General features: G+C 43.3%; 1 protein-coding gene across 3 annotated transcripts in view; it reads right to left on the bottom strand.

The window, feature by feature from the left end:
• The window catches only part of LOC109939062 (probable G-protein coupled receptor 153), an 89,043-nt gene that overhangs the window by 49,425 nt on the left and 18,015 nt on the right, over positions 1-21,603 (bottom strand). For all 3 annotated transcript variants that reach the window (XM_020537347.2, XM_020537346.2, XM_020537350.2), the window contains exons 2-3: positions 11,161-11,204; positions 7,098-7,635 (exon numbers count right to left, since the gene is read on the bottom strand). In XM_020537347.2, coding sequence (XP_020392936.1) covers positions 7,098-7,483 — 386 coding nt within the window. In that variant the 5' untranslated portion in view covers positions 7,484-7,635; positions 11,161-11,204. The remainder of the gene's footprint in view (positions 1-7,097; positions 7,636-11,160; positions 11,205-21,603) is intronic.

Here is a 21,603-nt window from a genome sequence, read left to right as displayed (position 1 = left end):
CTGGCCTGCTGTGTTCATCCAGCTCTACACCTTGTTATCTCAGATTCTCCAGCATCTGCAGTTCCTGCTATTTCCAACTTAAAAAGTACTTCTCTTTTCTGACTGCTGGCCTGGTCCCTGCATGAAACTTCATTTTATTACTAACTTTCTGCTCGCTTTGTTTTTCTGTGTTTAGCATATCAAGGCACTGAATTAATTATTCGCTCCTCCCGTGCCAGGGTGTGAATTAAATATTCATAGCCCCTCCCACCCAAACAAATTAAGTGCAAATTATTCAGTCACATTCCCTGTTGAAATAACTGGCAGACCAGTTTAACATATAAAATAAGGGTGGGCTGTAACTCTGCTCTTAATGAGCAGACTTATCAGCTCAGCTAGGTATAAGATAACTCTTGGGGACAAGCAACCTTATGCATGGGAAAGATGCTATGTTTTGGAAACAAACAGAGAAAGTGCTGGAGAAATTCAGCAGATCTGGCAGCATCTCTGGAGAGAAACAGAGTTAACATTTCAAGTCCAGCATGACTTCTTCAGAACCCAATGCAATGCTACGCTGCTATGTTCTGATGAGGCCATATGGCAATGATATAAGCTCTGATAGAGATAAGACAGAATGGTCCCAACCCGAAACGTCAACTTTCCTGTTCCTCTGATGCTGCCTGACCTGCTGTGTTCCTCCAGCTCCACACTGTGTTATCTCTGACTCCAGCATCTGCAGTTCTTACTATCTATGAGCACTGCTATTAAGTTGCCAACTCCTACTAGACATATTCCTGGAGGGTTCCCACTCACTTCCCTTGCCTTGTGCACTCAACCAGCCTTCTCTCTTTCCATCTCCAACTCAGCTAATAAAAGGAAAGTTGCCATCATCCTAGTGGATCGTACGGCAGCTCTCCCATTGTGGTAGTTTAACCTAAGGGTCACCGTGCCTTGGAGAGGGGGGAATATTGAGAAGGCGAGTCATTCATAGGAACCTCAGCTGGTGTGGGAATTGAACCAATGTTGCTGGTGTCAGTCTGCATCACAAATCAGCTGTCCAGCCAACTGAGCGAACCAACCACCCACTGATAACAAACAAGGCTGCTGAAAGAATGAAAAGAACATGGATTTCAGGAAGCCTCCAATGGATTTTTCTCCTGAGTTTGAAAGTGTCCAAGATACCATTATGATTATGAAATTTAAAAGGTTTTGGGTCTGTGTGTTTAAATTTAAGGTAGAATGAAGGATGTCATATAACTGGTTCTGAGGTCTGACTGACAGCAAGACTGGTTAGTTTGATTATTACAGATTAATGAAATATTTAGGTTGTTTTACTAGGAGGTAGGTGCAAGATTTTTATATTTGGAAACAATGGCAGTGTGCTGTGTGTTAACATTGGAGACTGCGGCCTGAATTTTCAGTTCTTAGCTGGGAACATAGTCAAGAAAATGCAGGGTCTTCTATGGCGTAGTGGACATCTCCATACCTCTATGCTAAAAGGCCTGGGTTTAATGCTCACCTGTCCCAGAGGTGTCACAACATGTCAGCAAACCCAACTCACAAGTCATAGAGTCATAGACATACACAGCATGGAACCAGACCCTTCGGTCCAACTCATGTATGCCAACCAGATTTCCTATATAAATCTAGTCCCATTTGCCAGCATTTGGCCCATATCCCTCTAAGCCCTTCCTATTCATATACCCATCCAGATGCCTTTTAAATGGTGTAATTGTACCAGCCTCCACCACTTCCTCTGGCAGCTCATTCCATACACGCACCACCCTCTGCGTGATAAAGTTGCCCCTTGCATCCCTTTTACATCTTTCCCCTCTCATCTTAAACGTATGCTCTCTAGTTTTGGACTCCCCCCACCCTGGGGAAAAGACCTTGGCTATTCACCCTACCTATGCCCCTCATTATTTTGTAAACCTCTATGAGGTCACCCCTCAGCCTCTGATGCTCCAAGGAAAATAGCCCCAGCCTATTCAGCCTCTCCCTATAGCTCAAACCTTCCGACCTTGGCTTCATCCTCTGGGTAATCCGAGATGGAGGACAGGAAAAATTTGTGGCTGTAAGAGCTGCTGCCTTTATGAGGCATTTTCAGCGTTGAAGCTGAATTCCTTGATTTCTAGGAGCAGTAATTGCTGTTTTTAAGCTGTTGCATTGTTTTGGAATTTTGGGGGGAAAAGATCAAAACAACAGCACTTTAAAAAAGGAGGAAGGGTAACAAAGGCAGTGATCACATGGTGGGAAGTGAATCGACAGAGGAGGATGTTCACATTGTTGTTGCAGAGTGTGAATGGTAACTCGAGTCTGACCAGACACTTTGGTGGCAATTACAGGGGCTGCCTGGTGTGTACATGCACAGAAGTAGGGTGTTCAGCCCTTCAAGGCTGCCCTGCATTCAAGAAGATTGTGGCTGATCTGATTTCAACCTCAAATCCACAAATTATTTCTGTAGACTTCATTAAAAGCAAGCTTTCAACTTTGTGTCAACACAAGATCTACAAAAGTAGTTTGAGGTAGAGTTGCAAAATTCACTGACTTCATCTGAATCTTGTGAGAAGAGATTCTACTGAAGACTGTCACATCATTCAAGGCTATTGGGCTGGCCTGGGAAAGTGGGAGTGGTATAGATAGTCATATATATTTGGCGATAGAGGCTCAATGGGCCAAAGGTCTTCTTCCTTACTGTATGATTCGATAATTCTATGATTCCAGCCGACCCTAAGAATATTTCAACCCCTTGCTTAACAATAATCTATCTACCTCTGACTTAAAAATATTCGAGGACTCTGCTTCCACCACCATTTCAGGAAGATACAATTGGCCCTGTGAGATAAACAAAATTTGCCTCATCTCTGTTTTAAATGGGTGAGACCTGATTTCTAAATAGTGGCACCTTGTTTTAGGGGCTGGGTGTTAAGCCAGGTCTCAGTGTTTCAGTTCTTTGTTCTAGCTGTAAAAAGCAACAGAGAACAGTCCTTATCACTCATCCTGCACAACCCCAAAGCCATCCACATGCTATCTCATTTCCGCCATCTACTCCAATATCCCCTCAAAGCCTCCAAGCTAACCAATACCCTTTTACATCTTATACTTGTCTCTATTGCTCCCCATAACCCTCAGGTAAACCTATTCCTCCAGACCTGCATGGCCTCTCATACCCTCCCTTCCAAACTATTCCCCTCTATCCCCTCTCCCCAGCCCAACCCCCATACCCCTCATAACTTCTAGGCAGGCTATGTCCCTCTGCCCACTCACCATGTCCATGCATAGCTCTATGCCAATTCATACTAAGTCTTGCCTCTACAAACTACCCCATTCTCTTTTATCCCCTATGACAATCGACGCAATATCTACTTTGGCAAATCTGAGAAGAAATAAAATAATGTTCCATCTGTCTATTGCAGACTTTATTTTGCAATTAAAAAAACTGTCATTTATAAAAAATAATTCATTAGATTTACATTTCTTCAACTCTGCAATCACTTATGAATACATTTACTTCAATTGTATAATTTCTCTGTAAAAATAAGCATTTGTATTCATAGATACATCAAAGAGTTGGAGCTGTTGATCCAATAGCCCACAGTGATAACAACTGATACAAAATCAGCCATGCAGCATAAATCATATCATGATCTCTCTCAGGTTGATGTCAACAAAGAAAAATAGGAAGATATGATATTTTTTCCTCTAAACTGTGGGATTTGTCCTTAATTTAAAGGTCAGCAGGTTTTAAAGGTCTTGTCAGCCTGACTGTTCCAATGGGCTTGCCAATTTCATTGAGTTTATTCACTTTTTAGATATCTACTTTAATCATCCCAAATGACACTTGGCCTCTCCAAAAGGGGTCCCAGCACCTTTCCAAAGAATGCCAGCACACTTAGACCTTATCCTAAACATCTCATGAATGGAAGTTACACCTGTTTGAAGGCAACTCTTCCCATATGCAGCAGCCTCCAAAAACCACGGCATACAAAGTACAATACACTTGAAGCTACAACTTGGTGATGCAGGGAGCTCAGTTGGCAGGATAGCTGCTTCAAAATGTAGAAAGAAACCAATAATGTGGGTTCAATTACTGCACTGGCTGAGGTTACAATGAACAAATCTCCTTCTCAACATCTTCCCTTTCCTGAGATGTGGTGACCTTTAGGTTAAACCGCCATCAGTCATCCCTGTTTCTAATGAGACAGCAGGCTATGGTCTGGTAAAACTATGGTGACTTTATCTTTACAGGGAAAACTCAAACTTGTTGTGTAACAGAAACCTCTGTGGACTGTTTGCTATAAGGACTGTACTTCAGTAGAAATTGCAATGTGAGGGAAGTATAACAGAGGAAAGTTCATTTCTCTAGATTACAGTATAAATCACAACAAAAATTGTGTTTGGTTTAGCATTTTCAGTCATTTGTTACAGTAAAAATCTTAAAATACAAAATCTTGTCATGTTATCCTTTCCAGCTATTAACTGCAAGTTCAAATTTTAAATAGTATCAGTTTCTGCGGAGATTGTAACAATATTAATCTTCAATGTTTGGAGACTCGAGGACAATTCTGGAAGATTGGTAACCATACATCTGCATTAGGAATTGAGAACTTAAAACAGCCAAAGGAAAGATTATTAGCACAAAATGAAAGACAGGTTGTTACAGCATTCATGTACAACTACAATCATCCATTTGGTGTTGATGTAACAATGGGTTTGTGGTTTGAGAAATTTTTCTGTGTTCTAGTCAGAAATACAAGGAATGGATCATGGAATAGGATAGAAAAGCCTATAGAATCAGCTATTACATTTTGGATTTTGAACCAGTGCTAGACTGGATGTTTTTCTACCGTTGATGAGTCCACAGGTGGGACCAGAAGGAATTGGGAATTTGGCACAAGAAGGATGCAGCTACCAGAATCCAGTGACATGGTGACAAGCTCATAAAATTATACAACTCGGCCTTGCCATCTGACCATGTCATGAGAGGGTGACTCTAATTTCGGGAGACTCACCACACCTTATACTCGTGCAGGAGGAGACACTGTATTTAAAAGGTAGAAAGTCCTGTTTAAATGATTAAATTTTGCATGCAGTTGTTTAGAGGAAGGACTGCAATTGAAGCGGCCAGCATGATTAGATGTATGAAGATCATATATTAATCTTAATTCTGTACTCAAGCTTTCATTTGGGATTCAAACCTGAGATGATCTGATATTCTATAAAGGGCACTAATCATTCAGATAACTCTGTAATATCATTGTAGATGCTCTTGTGCAATAGAAAGAGAGTGGGATAGCAATTCTGATTTGACTAGTCAACCAGTGATTTTCTGTCAATTCTAGCAAGTACAAGATTGGAATTTGAATTATAGACACTGAGAGACACCAAATAAATTGGATAAAAGTTAAACTCATGTTTTACATAGAATGCCTGCTTTCTTACTTATAATAACCCATGGTCTTAAGATGAAATTAGATTAAAGGAAGAATTCTGAAGGTAAAAACGAGAGCTGGCTATTTTACAGCTTTGCCACTAACTGTAGTGGTTCAGGAAGGTGACTCGATACCACCTTCCCAAGGAAAATTGGAGATGGGCAATAAGTTCTGATCTTGCTACAATGTCATTATCTCCAAAGTAAATGAAAATATAACATACTTAATGGAGAATAGCTTCTGTGGTCACAGTACCAAAATGTATACAACGGATCAAATGTCCTCCTCCTGTGCTAAAATTTCAATGATATTACAATTTTTACAATTACACAGTATTCTAACACATAGAAATGTCTCCAAATGTTTTAGCCAGTGAATTACCCCTTGAAAGTCCAAAGATGTGCGGGTTAGGGTGATTGGCCATGCTAAATTGATCCCTGGTGTTCAGGGATGTGCAGGCTAGGTGGGTTAGCCATGGGATATGCGGGGTTACAGGGATTGGATGGTATGCTGTTCAGAGGATCAGTGCAGACTTCATGGGCCAAATGGTCTCTTTCTGCACTGTAGGGATTCTATGATAATCACATGCCAGCTCGAAGTGCAGGGGGTCTTCTAATTTAAGTGAAGCTGTGGTGCAAATTCTAATGTAGGTCTTCCTGTTCCTGATTTAGGTCCTGGATAGATGTTTGGCTAACAATGTTCTCTCGCCAAATTTCCTCACTGTACTGTCCTGCTGATCCTGTGTACCCAGATGCAGGAAAGGAGAATCTGTCCCTCCATATCCAGGTATCCTCGCCAAGAGCCTGTCATCCTCCATCATTGTGATTCTGTTCCTATTCCATCTTAGGTTGACCATTGTAAATGTGTCCTTTAGAAATCAATCTCAACTGAGCCATGGAAAATCCAAACTGGTAACAATGGTATTCAGAGGATTGATTGCATTTGGGATGCATAAGGAAGAGTTTGGGTCTAAGGAACTCAACACTTTCTTTGCTTTTTAATAGTACATTTTTTTATTTCTGGGAATGCACATCCCATCAGTATTAGGCATGTGCAGGCCATGGTCTGCTGGCATAGTCTTTGAAAAGGGTGTATCTGAGGGGAAAGTACAAAAACAGCCAGGTGCAAGCTCAGTATGCTCCCTGCAAGTATTATTCTCTGATGCAAGTGCTGGCCTGCAGAATTAGCCCTTCATTACCATGTCAAATTATAAAGAGGTGTCCATGCCTAGGCCCTTAGCTTGTTTATTGGATATGACATTTTTATGAATTGGGTGAAGTATCTCTCTAAAATCCCTCCAAATGCATACAGGAACAGGAATAGGCCATTCAGACCCATGATCCTGTTCCATTGTTCAATTAGATGATAGCTGATATTGTCCTATTAATTAAGCACCTGGATCAAATATTTGGAGATACGTGAATGTAATATTTCATTTGGATGTCCAGGCTATAAAGATGGCACTGATTCTGAGGGTACACATGCATTTCAAATCCAGGAGAGAATAAGCCAAGAAAGGCTTCGGGTACCCAAGTGACCAGAAGGAAAGATACACGTGTGCAGAAAGCTAACAATACTTTGGACCAAGTCAGGGAATGAACGAAGCAGCTGAAGTTGTAAGAAATCCCACTGGCCTCATTGAATGGAGAGCCACATCATTCCACCCACCTGACCCCAACCCCTTACCTGTAATTGACTGGCCACCGTACCATCCACATGCGGTGATAGGACAGGGAGGTCACAGAGAAGCACGTCACTAGTGTCAGTGTGTAGAAAGTGGAGACGAACACTTTGCAGAGCCCCTCATTCCATTCATAGTCCGAGTGCTGTCTCCTCAGCTGGATGACCGAATACATGGTGATGGGGATGCCCATGTTAAGAATGTGCGTCCCGGCCAATGTGCAGATGAGGAATTCCAGTGGCTTCCATTTCTTCTGCTTGGCGCTGATGCTCAGGATCCCCCAGGTGTTGGCCAGCAGAGACACCCCCGAGCAGATCAGCCAAGCTAATGCATTGTTGTACAAACTCTGCTCATCTGTGTTCTCACTCATCGTGGATCGTGGAGTTCCCATTGCACGGGACCTGTAGCAGATTGTGTATAAGTGTAATGCGGAGCAAAGGCATCCTAGGATTCAATCCGTTCCAGTGAGAAGATAGTCAATGGAGCCTCATGCTCTTTCATCCCACACACAGAATATTGCACAGGCACGATATATCACCAAACCTGCATGTTAAAGAACATTAGAAATGACACAAACTTTGAAACTCAAGGGTTAGGGCTGAAAGGCCAAAATGGGTTAAATCTGTTCCTTTGCGCTTCTCTCAAAGGCACGTCCACTTTTGTGTATATAAACCTGAAAGACCCAGACTCGTTCCCTAGTTTGTGCTAATTTAACTAAAGCAGTGGGAGCAGCGTACTTAGCCTCAGTACCCCTGAGGGCATGGAAAATTATCAATCATTCCCAGTGGTCAAGAATTTCTCCTTGCCTTTCACTGTACTTGTGTGTGCATTGTCTTTTTGTATGTCTGTATATTTGTGTTTGCCTGAGTCTGTATCCTTCTGTATATGTGTGTATGTCTGAGTGCCTATGTCAGTGTATGCATTTGTGTGTGCACCTCTTTATGTCTGTGTGTCTGTATGTCGGTCTGTGTATCAGTGTCTATGTGTGTACGTCTACCTGTGCATGTGCATGTCTGTCTGCACCTGTGTAAGTGTATGTATGTCTGTCGGCACCTTATTGCTATGTGTGTATGTGTGTGTGTGTGTGTGTCTGTCTGTCTGTCTACATCTGAGTCTGTCTATATCCATTTCTGTCTTGGTCCCTGTGTGCATGTCTCTATATGCAATGATTAAGACAGGAATGGGCTCAACTTTAGTAAATTCTGTAGTCAAACACAAAGCTAATACTTGGTGCACATGCTTAACCCTAAAGATACAGAGGTTAATAAAATCATGAGGGGCATGGATAGGGTAAATAGGCAAGGTCTGTTCCCCGGGGTGGGGGAGTCCAAAACTAGAGGGTATAGGTTTAAGGTGAGAGGGGAAAGATATAAAAGGGACCTAAGGGGCAACTTTTTCATGCAGAGTATGGTGCATGTATGGAATGCGCTGCCAGAAGAAGTAGTAGAGGCTGGTATGATTACAACATTTAGAAGGCATCTGGGTGGGCATATGAATAGGAAGGGTTTAGAGGGACGTGGACCAAATGCTGGCAAATGGGACTAGATTTATATAGGATACTTGGTCGGTATAGGTGAGTTGGACCGAAGGGTCTGTTTCCATGCTGTATATCTCTTTGACTCCTTGACTCTATAACAGTCGCTTGAGAATGACTGGGGCAAGTGAGTGGGGACGTTCAATGGGGGACGTGGGCAGAGGGTTGTTCGGTAGGAAGTGGGTGGGGGGATGTTTTGGAGGGGAGGTAAGATGTTGGTGTGCGTGTCCATGGAGAACTGGGTTCGAGGGGGAAGGAACTGACACGGGTGCAAGAAAGGAGTTGTTGTTAGACTTGGCGGAAACATACTCTATCAAGGAAAACAGAACTGGCAAATATGCAGAAATGTCTTCACAGGCTTACGACAATGAATTAATTCGAAGGTAATTGTTATGTAAATAAATTCACAGATAGTTTGTGCACAGTAAGATTTCGGAATCAGCTGAGTTAATCCATTCATGGGTGGCATAAACTGAGTGAGGCATTCCTGTTTGACAATGAGACAGCACTCTGCTCTCCTTCAAGTGTCCCTGTGATAATCCCTGGCCCTTCTTGCCCCAGCTGTGGGTGACTTCACCAGATACTCTTGGAAAGAGTACGTGGCCAGGATTTGGATAGATTGGGCCCCACTCTGTTTTTCCACTTTCAGGGTTGGCCAGTTAGAATCAGGCATGTCACCAGCTTGGCCATTGACAGGAGCTGGAGTAGAAACTCTCTAAACAGTAAAGTCATCATAATCCCATTCTCTCATTAGAGACATGACTGGTGGTGGCTTAACCTGAGGGTCACCATGCCTCAGGCAAGGTTGAGAAAATGGGCTATAATCTCAGCTGATGCAGGAATTGAACCCACGCTGTTGGAGTTACACTGCATTGCAAACCAGCCATCCAGCCAACTGAGCTAACCAACCCCATGCACCTGTGGTCATTGGCCTTCACCACGACCCTGTGAGAGAGAGCTGGTTATGGGTCCAAGCAAAGGTCACAGGTGCGGGGCTGGATCATGGCCCTAGACTGGGATTGTAGGCTGCAGCAGGAAATAAATGGGGCTCACAACCTTTCGAAAATTTTCATTCAGTCCTAAATTGTCTGCAACATGCTCCCCCCAACTCAACACAGCCCGATATGACACTCTGCCCTTCACACCTTCACCCCAACCTAACCTGATCCTCACTGCCCTGCACCCCAACCCTCCCCGACAACCCCGACCCTCTCCTCCCGCCGCAACACTCCTCAACCTGCAACCCTCCCCGTCCCCTCTGCACCCTGGCCCCCACCCCCCTAACGTCCCTACTCCCCCTCTCTTCCGCATCCTGACCCCACCCTCCCATGCTCCGACCCCAAACCACTGCTCACCCCTCCTTTGTGCCCTCCCCCTCTCCCCGCACCCCGAACTCCCTCCATATGCGCCCCTCCCCCTCTCACCTCACACCTTTATTCTCTCTCCCCATGTCCCACTCCCCTCCCCCCTCCTTCCTGGCCCCAATTCCCCTCTGCATTCCAACCTCACTCCCCCTTGGATCCTGACCCCAATACCCCATGCCCCCAACCTCCGTTCCCCGAACTCCTTCCCCCTCGCACCCCGACCCCACTGCTCCCTCACACCCCGACCCCACTCCTCCCTCACAACCTGACCCCACTCCCCCCTCGTGCCCCAACCCCACTATCCCCTCACACCCTGACCCCACTCCTCACACCCCTATCCCAGTCCCCCTGTGCCCTGACCCTCCTCCTCCACAAGCCCCGACCCCACTCCCCTCTCGTGCCCCAACCCCATTCCTCCCCGCGTCACAAATTTTCTCTCCCCCAACATCTTGAGCAGACTCTTCAACACTCCCTTCATCACAACTTCTTCCCCCAAACTGTCGACTTTCTCAATCAGAGTTTACCATCTCTCCCACATGCCACACAACCTGATATTCCCTACACTCCTGCTGAAGTCAACACTCCCCCAAAGCTAATCCCCCCCTCATTCTACATGCCATTTTCCTGAGTCCAGCTCAATACATTCCCCCTGCCCAGCATACACACCTCTGCCCCTGAACCAAAACAAGTCCCCACCCCATATCCAATACATACACCTCCCAAGCCAATACAGTCCCAACATACACATCCCTGCTTCAACCCCCTAGTCTGGGCTGGCATCTCCCTCCACCTGAGTATGTCCCCTCCCTCCAATCAAGCCTCGCTATCCCTCCATTGCATTCCACAATCCTCCTTTTTGCTGTGCTTTCCAGTCCATTTGCTTCTTGCCAAAGTAAGATATCGACACCTCCCACAGACCTCCCCCATCCCCACAAATCTTGTTGGTGAAGTAATGGTGGCTCCTGGATGGCACATCTCACGACTTACACACAAAGACACCCATCTCCATCGCCTAGACCAGATTCCTAGGCACTGAACATCTGTTTGAACCACTGAAATGGGACAGTTTAAGGATCTCCTCCAATAGATCCTGAAACCGTTCACTGCTTAACAGAGAGGAAGAGGCAAAAAGAACAGCTTTAAGCCAAAGCAGATCACCGCAGCTCCTACCTGCTTCTAAGAGAACGCAGTTTCATCCTCTCCAAGCACCCAAACTGGAAAAAAAGAAAAAATGCAATGTATAAATTATTTCAGGGAAAGAAACTCAGATGTTAGTCTCCTGCAGCAGGAAGCTCAGTTCAGCAGCATTTCCGAAGGCAGAGCCAACAGCTAATTCTTAAAATAAAACCATAGCTGAAGAAAGAAGATGGGCAACATTAATCTCTGAATTTGAAAGCCCTGCTGCATCTTTATTCAACATCACTGTTTCAGGGCAGACACTGGCCTGTCAGTTTTACACACACTTACCTCTCTTATACAAACAGACTTTTTTTTTTGGAAAATGTTGGAAATGCTATATAAAAACAGAGGAAGGGTTGTTCAATTGACAAGAACAGTTTGTGGAAAAGATAAAACATTAATGCAGACTGGTCCCTGCAGAGAGTGTGTTTCCATGGTCACGTATGCGTTAGGGGTGATGCAAACAAAGCATTAGAAAGAATCCAGTCTTAACTTCCTTCTCCCCAGAAGTGTCTAAATTCCTATCTTTGCTGCAATTCCCTCTGCCTTTCTCAACCCCACAGTGAAAAAATCTCATCTTCAATAGAGGATAGATGTTTAGGAATAATCGTTAGGCCCAAGAAGATGATCAATTTATCTTTATTGGTTCACCTAACCTTCTTCTCACCTCAAACTTCAATTCATTGCCTCTCTAGAAAAAGAACTTGCATTTTTATAGCAACCTTTCACAGTCACAGTATGTTGCGAAACACACTACAGCCAATGAAGCACTTTTAAAGAGTAATCATTGTTGTAATATAGGAAATGCTGCAGCCAGGCAATACATGCAGAGCCAGGTCCCACAAACAGGAATGTAACAATGGCTAGATAACACGTTTTAGTAAATGTTAGTTGAGGGATGAGATCTCACCTGGCCTTTATCAAAATAGTGTCAAAGAAACATTGAAGGCAGGAGCATAGTAGGCCATTCGACACCTCAAGCCTGCTCCACCATTCAACATGAACATGGCTGATCATTGAGCTCAATACTCTAAACCCAGCCTCCCCCATACCCCTTGATCCCTTTAGCCAAAAGAGCTATAACTACATCCTTGTTGAAAATACAAGGTTTTAGCCTCAACCACTCTCTGGGTGAAGAAATTTCTCCTTGTCTCAATCCTAAAAGGTTTACTCCTTATACCCCTGTTTCCGGACTCCCCCACCAACAGGAACATCCTTCCTGCGTCTAACCTGTCTAGTCCTGTAGAATTTTACAGGTTTCTATTAGATCGCCCTTCATTCTTCTAAACTCCAGTGAATACAATCCTAACCGATTCAATAGGATCTTTAACATTCACCTGAGAGATCAGATATGGCTTTCCCTGGCCTTCACACCTGAAGGGTAGTATCTCCAACAATGTAGTTCTCCTTCCTTTGCAGTGTCCAGTGTTTCCAACCAGTTCTTGATATCACATGGAGTGAATCGAATTGGCTGAAGATTGGTATCTGTAATGCTGGGGACCACTGGAGGAGGCTGAGAAGGATCATCCACATGACACTTCTGGCTGAAGATTCCTGCGAATGCTTCAGCCTTATCTTTTGCACTGGTGCGCTGGGCTCTTCGATCATTGAGGATGGAGATATTTGTGGAGTCTCCTCCTCAGTGAGTTGTTTACTTGTCCACCATCATTCATGACTGGATGTGGCAGGACTGCAGAGCTTAGATCTGATCCGTTGGTTGAGGATCACTTAGCTCTGCCAATCACTTGCTGCTTTCGCTGTTTGGCGTGCAAGTAGTCCTGTTTGGTGGCTTTGCCAGGTTGATACCTCATCTTCAGGTATGCCTGGTGCTGTTCCTGGCATGCCCTCCTGCACTCTCCATTGATCCCCTGGCTTGCTGGTAATGGTTGAGTGGGGGATATGCCGGGCCATGAGGTTACAGATTGTGTTGGAGTACAGTTCCGCTGCTGTTGATGGCCCATGGATTCCCAGTCTTGAGTTACTAGATCTGTGTGAAGTCTGTCCCATTTAGCACGGTGATAGTGCCACACAACACAATGGAGGTTGTTCTCAATGTGAAGGCGGGACCTCATCTCCACAAGGAGTGTGCAATGGCCACTCTTACCGATACTCTCATGGTCAGATGCAACTGCAGCTGGCAGATTGGTAAGGATTAGGTAAAGTATGTTTTTCCCTCTTGTTGTTTCCCTCACCACCTGCCGCAGACCCAGTCTAGCAGCTATGTCCTGTAGGACCTGAACAGCTCGATCAGTAGTACTGCTGCCGAGCAACTCTTGGTGGTGGACATTGAAAACCCCCACCCAGAGTACATTTTGTGCCCTTGCCATCCTCAGTGCGCCCTCTAAGTGTTGCTCAACATGGAGGAGTACCGATTTGTCAGCTGAGGGAGGACGGTATGTGGTAATCAGCAGGAGGTTTCCTTGCCCATGTTTAACCTTAAGTCATGAGACTTCATGAGGTCCAGAGTCAATGTTGAGGACTCCTAGAGCAACACCCTCCTGACTGTATACCACTGTGCTGCCACCTCTGCTGGGTCTGTCCTGCCGTTGAGACAGGACATATCCAGGGATGATGATGGTGGTGTCTGTCAGGTATGATTCTGTGAGTATGACTATGTCAGGCTGTTGCTTGGCTAGTCTGGGAGACAGCTCTCCCAATTTTGGCACTAACCCCCAGATGTTAGTGAGGAGGACTTTGCATGGTCGACAGGGCTGTTTCTGCTGTTGTCTTTTCCGGTGCCTAAGTCGATGCCAGGTGATCTGTCCAGTTTCATTTCTTTGAGACTTTGTAGCAACTGGTATAACTAAGTGGCTTGCTAGGCCATTTCAGAGGGCAGTTGAGAGTCAACCACATTGCTGTGGGTCTGGAGTCACATGTAGGCCAGACCAGGTGAGGGTGGCAAATTTCCTTCCCTAAAGGACATTAGTGAACCAGATGGGTTTTTCCGACAATCGGCAATGATTTCATTGCAATCAGTGATTCTTAATTCCAGACTTTTTTTCAACTTTGAATTCAAATTCCACCATCCACTGTGATGGGATTCAAACCCAAGTCCCCAAAACACCTGCTGGGTTTCTGAATTAATAGTCTAGCGTTATATCACTAGGCCATCACCGACCCCATTATTTCATTGATGAAGCAGCTGTAGATGGTTGGTAGCTTCCCTGAGAAATCCTTGAAATGACATTTTGCACCCATGGTGACTGGTTTACAACTCTGCACCATTGTTCTTTGTTTCCAGTATACTTCAGTCCCTGGAGGACTTTGCCTTAGACGTCAATCCGCTAGTCTGTTATATGCCATGCACTTCTGGAAGCAGGTTATTGATGACTAGGTGTAGCTTAACAGACCTACTGATGATATTCAGTGAGGTGAACAAAATTGGCTGGGCACTGATATCTAAGACAGTGGCAGATGCAGGAGTAGTGGGATTAAACATCTATCTACTTGAAACTTCTGGCTGCAAAAGATTGAAAACACTTACTTCTTGCACTCCAAGTCCTGAGTTCCACCATAGCTAATGATAGGGTCTGCAAGTAAACCCCTCCACCTTCTGGCTATTGTCTGTCAACTCACAAATGGATACAATAGGCCCTCAAGAATCTTGAGGCACTTAACCCATGTATAACCTGTCACCTTTATGTTTAGTAGACAGATTGCTCAATGCATTAGATTCAGAACTCATTCCAAGGTATGTTTGATTTTGTTCTTTGTCAATTCCTGAACCAAATCACTTGGCTTCCAGTTGAGCAAAGAATTGAGGGTATGTCAGGCCATGAAGTCACAGATTGAGGTAGTCTACAATTATGGCATTGCTGATGACCCATTGTAACTAGCTTTGGGCTACCAGAGCAGTCTTTATTCTGTCCACAGTGTTAGCATTAGAGAACACAAAGGGAACGGCTTTACAGTAGAGATGAGACTTTGTCTTCACAAGGTCTCTGTGAGGGCATTTCTGCCAGTGTTTCCATGGACAAACATGTCTATGATGGTGAGGCTTTGTCACACAGAGGGTGGTGTATGTATGGAACGAGCTGCCAGAGAAATACAATTACAACATTTAAAAGGTATCTGGATAGTTACATGAATAGGAAGTGTTGAGAGGGATATGAGCCAAATGCTGGCAAATGGGACTAGATTAATTTAGGATATCTGGTTGCCATGGACGAGTTGGACTGAAGGGTCTGTTTCCATGTTGTACAACTCTATAACTCTATGAATGGGATCCAGTCAATGAGTAGAATTGTTCACCTCCAAGAGCACAACACACTGCTATCGTGAGAGACCTTTCACCACATGGCTTGGTTAAGAATAACCTGCAGTGGTTAGCAGGAGTACTTAGAATTAAAGGATCATACATCATAGAAGGATGCCATCAGGCCTACATTACTGGTGCCAGCTCTTCGAAAGAGCCATTTGAATAGTCCCAGTCCCTGGCATTTTCCCATAGCCCATATTTATCCAACAGCTTTTTGAACGTTTCTGCTATGAGTGGTATGAATTATTAGGTTATACCATTTACTATTCAAGTAAATGCTCAAAAACACCCTGCAACCATTGGGTTTTGTGGAATAGTCTGGCAGATTTGTAGCTGTTTAAGGAGTTTAATCAACCGATTTGGAAAATATTAGTTGTTATGATGATAAACCTTAAAAACCTTAAACCTATTGTACATAACACCCCGCTCTGAGTGAGAAATAACACTATCACACCTATAACCTTAGGTGATACTGCAGTGTACCACGGATGATGCCATCCTTCTGATGGGATATTAAACAGAGGCCCCTATTCAGACAGATGTTAAAAGATCCCACAATATTATCTGAAGCAAAGTAGAAAGACTCGCAATGAAGTAGCCATCATTCCATCCTCAACCAACTGGTTGCTTCTGGGTTCTTGCTGTCACCAAAATGATTCCTCAATATAACAAAAGTCATTGTGCTACAAACTATTTTGTCTTACATGAAACTATTTGCAATTTTTTCCCAATCATTAACTAAGTCACTTATAAATGGAGGTGGAAAATCCTCCACACATGTAGTGAAGTAAAACTATCAGTTTAGTAATATGCAGAAGGCTCAAAAACACAGAAAATATTTATTTGATTAATTTGGCAATATTTCTGCCTCCAGCACAATTGTATTTATCCTACATTCTACAGACCAAGCCCCTGCAACATTCGATTTTGATTTTGATTTTGATTTTGGTCAGCCCACACACAGACAAGTTTGCCAACTCTCCACAATTGTCCTCAAGGCTCCCACAACTTAAAATGAATCACCCACGTGCTGTCTTGAGCAACCAGCGACAAAAATCATATGGGCATTAAAGAGCTTTCTTTCAATGATTTTGTTTTATTCATCACACAAATGTTAGAATTATTAAAACACAACGGTATTGGTAATGATGAATTCTCCAAGTGGGTGACCAGTATTCTGTTCACTTTCCAATCAGAAGGCTGTGCGTTACTCTGTCAGCATGCAGGACAATCAACAACAGAAACGCGAGAGGTCAAATGATGAAACTCCTGGAATATATCCAATTAGGGTTGACCATCTTATTCCTGAGGTGGTCACGTTGTGGAGTAATTCCTGAAATGGAATTCCTCTCTCCTTTTTCTGCTGCCTAGCAAACAAGAGCAAAGGAATATTCCTCAGAGGCTGAGTTATTCCTGTAAGTGACAAGTTGTCCCGTAAAGTGTACTCATTGAGCAGAAATATTGGTTCTTTTGTTAATTCTTTCCTGCAGGCAAGTGCCTGCCTTTCAAATAATTGACTAACTTCAGCATGACTGAAGTTAGTAGGTCACTTTGTCAGGTGGACAATCTTCCACCATTCTTTATTCCTCAGGTCCTCCAGAAAGACATTGTTTACGATGATCTATTTCAATGAACCACCAATGAGTCACTCATTTGTTCAGTCAGCCAAACCAGAGGACCTTGGTTACTATAATGTTTCACATCTTACATCATCCCATTACGATGGGATTCATCTTGCAAGTACAAAGACAAGGAACAAGGCAGGGATTGCTTAATGGAACAAAACACTCCAGATTAATTATAACAAACTTAATTATAGTAATGGTGACATTGTTAAACAGAACACAGCACCGCCTAGTGTCAAAGAGGTCATCAGGCAGCAATTACCTCAGATAAGCAATTACTTAGCAGGAACAGAGTGTTTTTCAAATACAGATTATCAGGAATAAGATAAGAAATGCAACTCCCTCCATTTTGAGTTGAAAATGCAAGGTTTGTCTCAGATATTAATTCTTCTGTTGCAGAATATCGCAGTTCAGTCTGAGGAACGTACATACCATTCCTGACTTGCTCTCCTCCTTTGGCTGGTGTAGAACCTACAGCGAAATTTATCCCTGTCTGATCTCCACAACCCAATGCCTCTCCAAACTTCTCAACCTTGGTTTCCTACTCCCCTAGCGATAAGTAGGGACATTTCTATCTTTAAAAAGACATATTGTTCCTGACCCATAGTTGTTTCTCAACCAACATCAGCAAAACAGGTGGCTATCACATGGGTAGGAGCTTGCTGTGTGCAAATTGGTTGCCTTGTTTACCCTACATTATAAAAGTGACTGCATTTCAGAAGTACATCATTGGATGTAATGTATTTTTGGGTACCTTGAAGTTGTGAAAAAAGCTATATTAGTGCATTGTTTTTCTTATATATTTTTGTATATAATCTTTCAGTTTTGAATACTACAATGTAAGTGTTTGCTATTCTTACTTATTCCACAGGATAACACTATAGCATCTTTAAAAAATTACTTAGAGGGGCCTGCTGTTCCTATTTGCTTCAGACATGGGACTGGATTCTTTCTCACCATTTTACATGGAATCAGTGAAGCTTAAAGATCATTGCCATTAAGTCCACAACTGAACAGAGGGCCAGGACACACACCTCCACTTTGACCTGCCGATGACACTGCCCCAAGGATTTCATTTAAGTAGTCAGCGTTGAACACTCAGTTGACAGTGGCAGAGGAGTTCAGACTGGCTTCCAAAACAAAGAGCTCTGGAAATCAACATCATTGCAGGCCACCAATCTGAGCCACATCCTGGGCACACTTCCACTGCCTTACCTAAACACTGGCCACTTCACTTTGACATTGGATGGCGCTGTGTTCTGTTTAACAAAGTTGCCATTACTATAATTAAGTTAAATTAAGCCACAGTATTTTGTTCCATTAAGAAATCACTGCCTTCTTCTTTGTCTTTGTACCTGCAAGATGAATCCCACTGCAATGGATTATGATGAAAGATGTGAAAGATTGTTGTGACTGAAGTCCTCGGGTTTAGCTGACTGAGCAAATGGGTGACTCACTGGAAATTCATGAAATTACATAATCACAAAAAAAACACCTTTCTTGAGGACCTGAGGTGTATCATTACAGAATGTTGGAAGATTGTCCACCCGACAAAGTGAGCTCCTTCCCTCAATCGTGCTGAAGTTAGTCACTGATTTGAAAGGCAGGCTTTCGCCCACAGGAAAGGACTAACCAAAGAAGCAATTTTTCTGCTGAATGAGTGCACTTTAACAGACAACTTGTCACTTACAGGATTACCTCTGCCTCTAACTTGGAACAAAGGAGAGGGGAGCAGTGGGACATGCAGAGGTTACTACCATCTCAACCAGACTGCTTCTTCAAGGAGGCAGACAGAATGCCTGCCTGCTACCATCTCTGTGTAGAAACCCAATAATGGTGAAATTCATCCTGCGCTTTAATGCAAAATACCATTTCGGAAGCAAATCAGGTGATGCACTGTGCCTTTCCACGATTGAATTCAGCACCAGACACAGAGGAAATGTGCCACTGATTTTACCTTTGTTGTTCAAACAACTCAACAGAAATGGTAATGTATGTGGTTTGACAGATGGAATTGCAATTTTTTTTTTGCTAAACTCAATCTGGGGTCTTATTCAAAGGATGCTACAGTTTCAAAGCAGTACCATCTCACCTACTGATGTGTAAAGACTGCAAACAGCTCTGTTTACTTGTTTACTTAAAGAAATGGCTTCATAGGAACGAAGGCTCACAGCACAAAAACACGTTCCTGACTTGAAGTTTACAAGTTCTTGAATTACAGCCAGAATTTCCAACAGCAAAATGGAAATCACATCATTGTACGACAGTCTCTCTTCTTGAAGGACGATGGAACACAGAAAAGGTCTTTTGGTTCCTATTAGGTTGTTGGAAGCTATCTACTGAAAATTGACCATTAGCTCCTTATGAACTGATCTAATTGATATCGTAAGGTTTTGTGCTGTTCACTATCAGTTTTGCTTAAATCTGAAGTTGCTGGAAAAGCTCAGCAGGTCTGGCAGCATCTGTGACGAAAAAATGAGAGTTAACGTTTCGGGTCAGGTGACGTTTCCTCAGAACTGGACTAACTGAAATGTTAACTCTGATTTTTATCTTCACAGATGCTGCCAGACCTGCTGAGCTTTACCAGCAACTTCTGTTTTTGTTCCTGATTTACAGCATCCACAGTTCTTTTGGGTTGTTGCTTAAGTCTGACCTGGGACTTTAGCCTGAAAAAGTAGCTTGGTTATGGCATTTTTTTTCAGTCTTTAAAGGGAAACCGATTGTCATTTATTATGTTCTCTGTTGAGTGATTTGTCATAATTCAAGAGTAACTGTAAAACTAGCAGTGCACTAAGTTATACATGAGAGAAAATTATGTTTTAGGTCTTAAGAGACTCAGTTTGCTAACAGAAACTCTCATCCCATTGTAAACATGAATTAAGCTGCTGGAGATAAAATGACTTGAGTGGCAGTAAACATTGGCCTTACTAGCAGCGCGCACATCACATTTTTTTTACATAAATTTGGAGATGAAACAACAGATACTCAATTAGAGTGAGAATTAACTTGATTAACAGGAAGCAGATTGCTTAATAGAAAACTTGAAACACAAAATGTCACCTCAGAGGGGCCAGGGAAAAGAACTGAAATGTAATACCCTTCTCTTCCAGTCTCCCTCGCTGAGGAATCCGTTCATAATAATGGAAGCAAAGCTTAAAGAAAAAAAACTTACTCTCTGAGGAAGTGATGGGATACTTGCACATGGGTTGAAAATATAAGTTAAGGAGGCTATGTGTAACTTTACAATCTATAAGCAATATTGTAAATTTGGATGACTTAAATATATATTTGCCGAGGCTGTTCAGACACTGCCATTTCTGATAAATTTAGTTTGTCATATGAATTGCATCACATTTCAAAATGTAACCTACATAACGCAGGCTTGATGCCTTTTCGACAGGGAATGCTAGCAATACTCAACATCTGGAGAGAGAAATAAGAATTAATACCCATGTCATTCGATCAATGATCTGAAAAATTGGCCTAGATTTTCAGAGTTGGGATGAGTCTGGTCCTGATTCTGAGCCAAGCAACCTCATTTCCGTCATGCCCTCTAAGGGGTGTAGGTCAGTTTGGGTCATGAGCCTATACCCAGCTCTCCTGAACAAGCCAGCTCCACTGTAGGGATAAACATGTCATAGTCATTGTCTATTTGTGGGTCAGGGCCAGCTTTTCAAAGAATTGATATCATGCCACTTCAGTGAAGTCATAAGCTGTAGTCAGAATTAGGGAACCCGGTGGAAAGCGAGTTCAAAATAGTCCTCTTCATGCACCCCCATGCCATGCTATACTGCCTACTAGCACCCCCGTGGTCACACATGCCTAGCTATACACGAACTTAGCTCCCATGATCGTTCTGTTACTACAGGCCAATACAAGTGTCAATCATCCAGATCCTTTAAAAGTATCAATTGCAGAAACTGCAAGGTCTTTAAACATCTTAACTTTGTGCAATTGACAAAATAAATCAGAGAGCCAGAACAATGGGGCTTAAGTGTTTTTGTAGTCCAGTGGATTTCTCTCTCAGACAAGCCAAGCCTTTGATAGCTCTGGATCCCTGATCACTGCTGTCCATGTGGCTGCCTCTGATCTTCTCTGAGCAGCTGGGCCAACGGCAGCTCATACCCATCCCTGGCAATGAAGACAGCACCTCTGCAGCCTGTTTCTCCTGGGGCAGGTGAGTGAAACTCAGAATTTCCTGGGCTACTGCTACCCACATAAAAGGTGAAAAATCTAGGCTGCTACCTGTTTCTATTCATAACGCTGGCATACCTGCTGAAACTTGCCAGGATATTCTGCTTTTCTGTCAGATTTCCAGCATCTGCAGGATTTTGCTTTTGCATTCATGTCTTCTCTTTCCTCTGTTAGATGAAAAGAACAGGCCATTCTGCAAGGAATATGTTATTACACTCCTACCTCCTCCTAGGATATCACACAAAGATGTGCAAAGAATGTGTAAAGAATGAGTCTATGTCGTTAAATCAATCTTAGAAATGTTTTGGTTGAGATGTTGAAATTGGGTACAGAAAAAACAAAATGGTCAAGCTCCCC

The sequence above is a fragment of the Rhincodon typus genome, chromosome 31, assembly GCF_021869965.1.
Source record: "Rhincodon typus isolate 14 chromosome 31, sRhiTyp1.1, whole genome shotgun sequence".
NCBI lineage: Eukaryota > Metazoa > Chordata > Chondrichthyes > Orectolobiformes > Rhincodontidae > Rhincodon > Rhincodon typus.
Note: the sequence above shows the minus strand (reverse complement) of the source record. Positions and strands in the feature narration are given on the sequence as shown.